Source organism: Mizuhopecten yessoensis, unplaced genomic scaffold (genome assembly GCF_002113885.1).
Source record: "Mizuhopecten yessoensis strain PY_sf001 unplaced genomic scaffold, ASM211388v2 scaffold1707, whole genome shotgun sequence".
Taxonomy (NCBI): Eukaryota; Metazoa; Mollusca; class Bivalvia; order Pectinida; family Pectinidae; genus Mizuhopecten; species Mizuhopecten yessoensis.
Genome location: NW_018404181.1, coordinates 85496 through 87239, shown reverse-complemented (window position 1 = coordinate 87239; position 1744 = coordinate 85496). Strand labels below are relative to the sequence as shown.

The 1744-nt window shown below is 38.6% G+C and overlaps 1 protein-coding gene across 8 annotated transcripts in view; it reads left to right on the top strand.

The window, feature by feature from the left end:
* LOC110466840 (nmrA-like family domain-containing protein 1) overlaps positions 1–1744 on the top strand; it is a 38809-nt gene continuing 37065 nt past the window's right edge. For 5 of the 8 annotated variants that reach the window (XM_021523652.1, XM_021523644.1, XM_021523669.1 and 2 more), the window contains exon 1: positions 2–573. In XM_021523652.1, coding sequence (XP_021379327.1) covers positions 524–573 — 50 coding nt within the window. In that variant the 5' untranslated portion in view covers positions 2–523. Of the gene's footprint in view, positions 574–1744 lie in introns of all 8 variants that reach the window. The other 3 variants (XM_021523686.1, XM_021523677.1, XM_021523626.1) reach the window with 2 other exon arrangements.

The window sequence follows — 1744 nt, the reverse complement described above, 5'->3', positions numbered from 1 at the left end:
AATGGTCGTCAGACGTGTCAAACGGTACCCGAGAACTGTTTGGTTTATGGAGTCGTCTGCTTTAATATTGATATACGAAGATATTTGTAAAGAAGTGTACAAAGAAGGCGCATTTTAGCACTGACAGGTGTATATGTATGTATGGCCTGGTCGGTCACTACAGTGTGACTGTGTCACTAATTAAGACTACTGGCGCTGCCCTATGTCGTATATATAAACACCACAGAGTAACAGTCTATATTATGAAAACAATGTCGTAAACGTACTTAGGAAACAGAAACGCCAGTTGTTCCCTAATGGACGCGCCTTGAATAGTTGTGACGTATCTGGCCACGGCACATATCTCTGCCCCAGGGATTCACCACTGAACAATAACCCCCGACTCCCGGGAAATCACAAGACCCCGGCAGTTGGATTAATCAAGATTGGCACGGTCCTCGACAGTCATACCCCACCCGGCCCTGAGGGAATCTCCGTGGACCCCGGGCCGAGTGGGCAAGCGAAACATCCTGGGGCCAAGGGAATGACCGAGGACACCCCGGAGTTCACCGATATATTGGCTATAACCTCAAAGTAAGTATTGTTTTATCTCTGTAACCACTCTGATAACACAGGTAGCATGTGACTATTGGGACATCTATAATAAAACCACTAAAACCACTTCCAGCCACTACATTACGTATGACTCATTGACCGGAGAGCTGACACTGTTGTCTCGATTTCTGCATCTTTAGATCTGAAAGTACAGTATAGAGTTGCAGGGTGTCAATCCGAGATCTCCATGTCAGCGCGAGGGATAAGTCACCCACCCTTACTCATGCGTCGAGTTAAATAGAATGTTACATTAATCCGGAGGATTCGTTATCCGGATTCTTTTACCTGTATTTTGTAGACATTATACAGAAAGATGAACCTATGTCTTTTATTTCACAATAAGTTATAAATAATCTCATTTCATTATATAATATATAGTACTCGTTCTACCTTCATGTTGAGGTTGTATGATTGACTTTGAAGTTTTGTTATTTCCTAGAAATTTGGTTAGATTAAGGCTCTATTTGTATTATTTCCTAAACGACTAAATTATGCAACTAAATTATGCTTCATAACAGTCCGCTAAGTTACCTTAGGAAAACCTTAAAGTTTTCCCAAACTTATGCCAATTTCATAATTTGTAAATATTATGTATGGAATTGAATCTATTGCATATATTCTCCGCCATTGTACAAGATGTTTGTACAGTATTTATCTATATGTATATTTATGTACTCCTATATGCAATGTGCATTTGGTAATACATTGAATTGAATGATCTAAAGTATGTCAAAAATGAATCACACTGCATCATACACCTGCAGGACCCGTCGGTGATGACAGGGCCGGACAGGTGGACATCCAAATTGGTCAACACTAATAATAATAATAATAATTAAATATTGTATTTAAGTGTCACACATATTTTACATAACACATCACTTAACATAATAAAAATACACATATGAAAAATATGCCCAGCAATACTGACTTACGAGACACTACTTAAAATTTATATTTATTAAAACACAGAATCTATTAATGGTGGGAGAAAAGCGAGAGTGGTTGGGGATACCCCAACCGACAAGTCGGCCATCTCCCATCATCAGATTCTCAATAATAAGAACCATATATTACAAGGTACATAACATAAAAAAAAGAATGTAGGCTCAGATCCGATTTAAAATTGTTCTGGCTTTTAAAAAGGCAT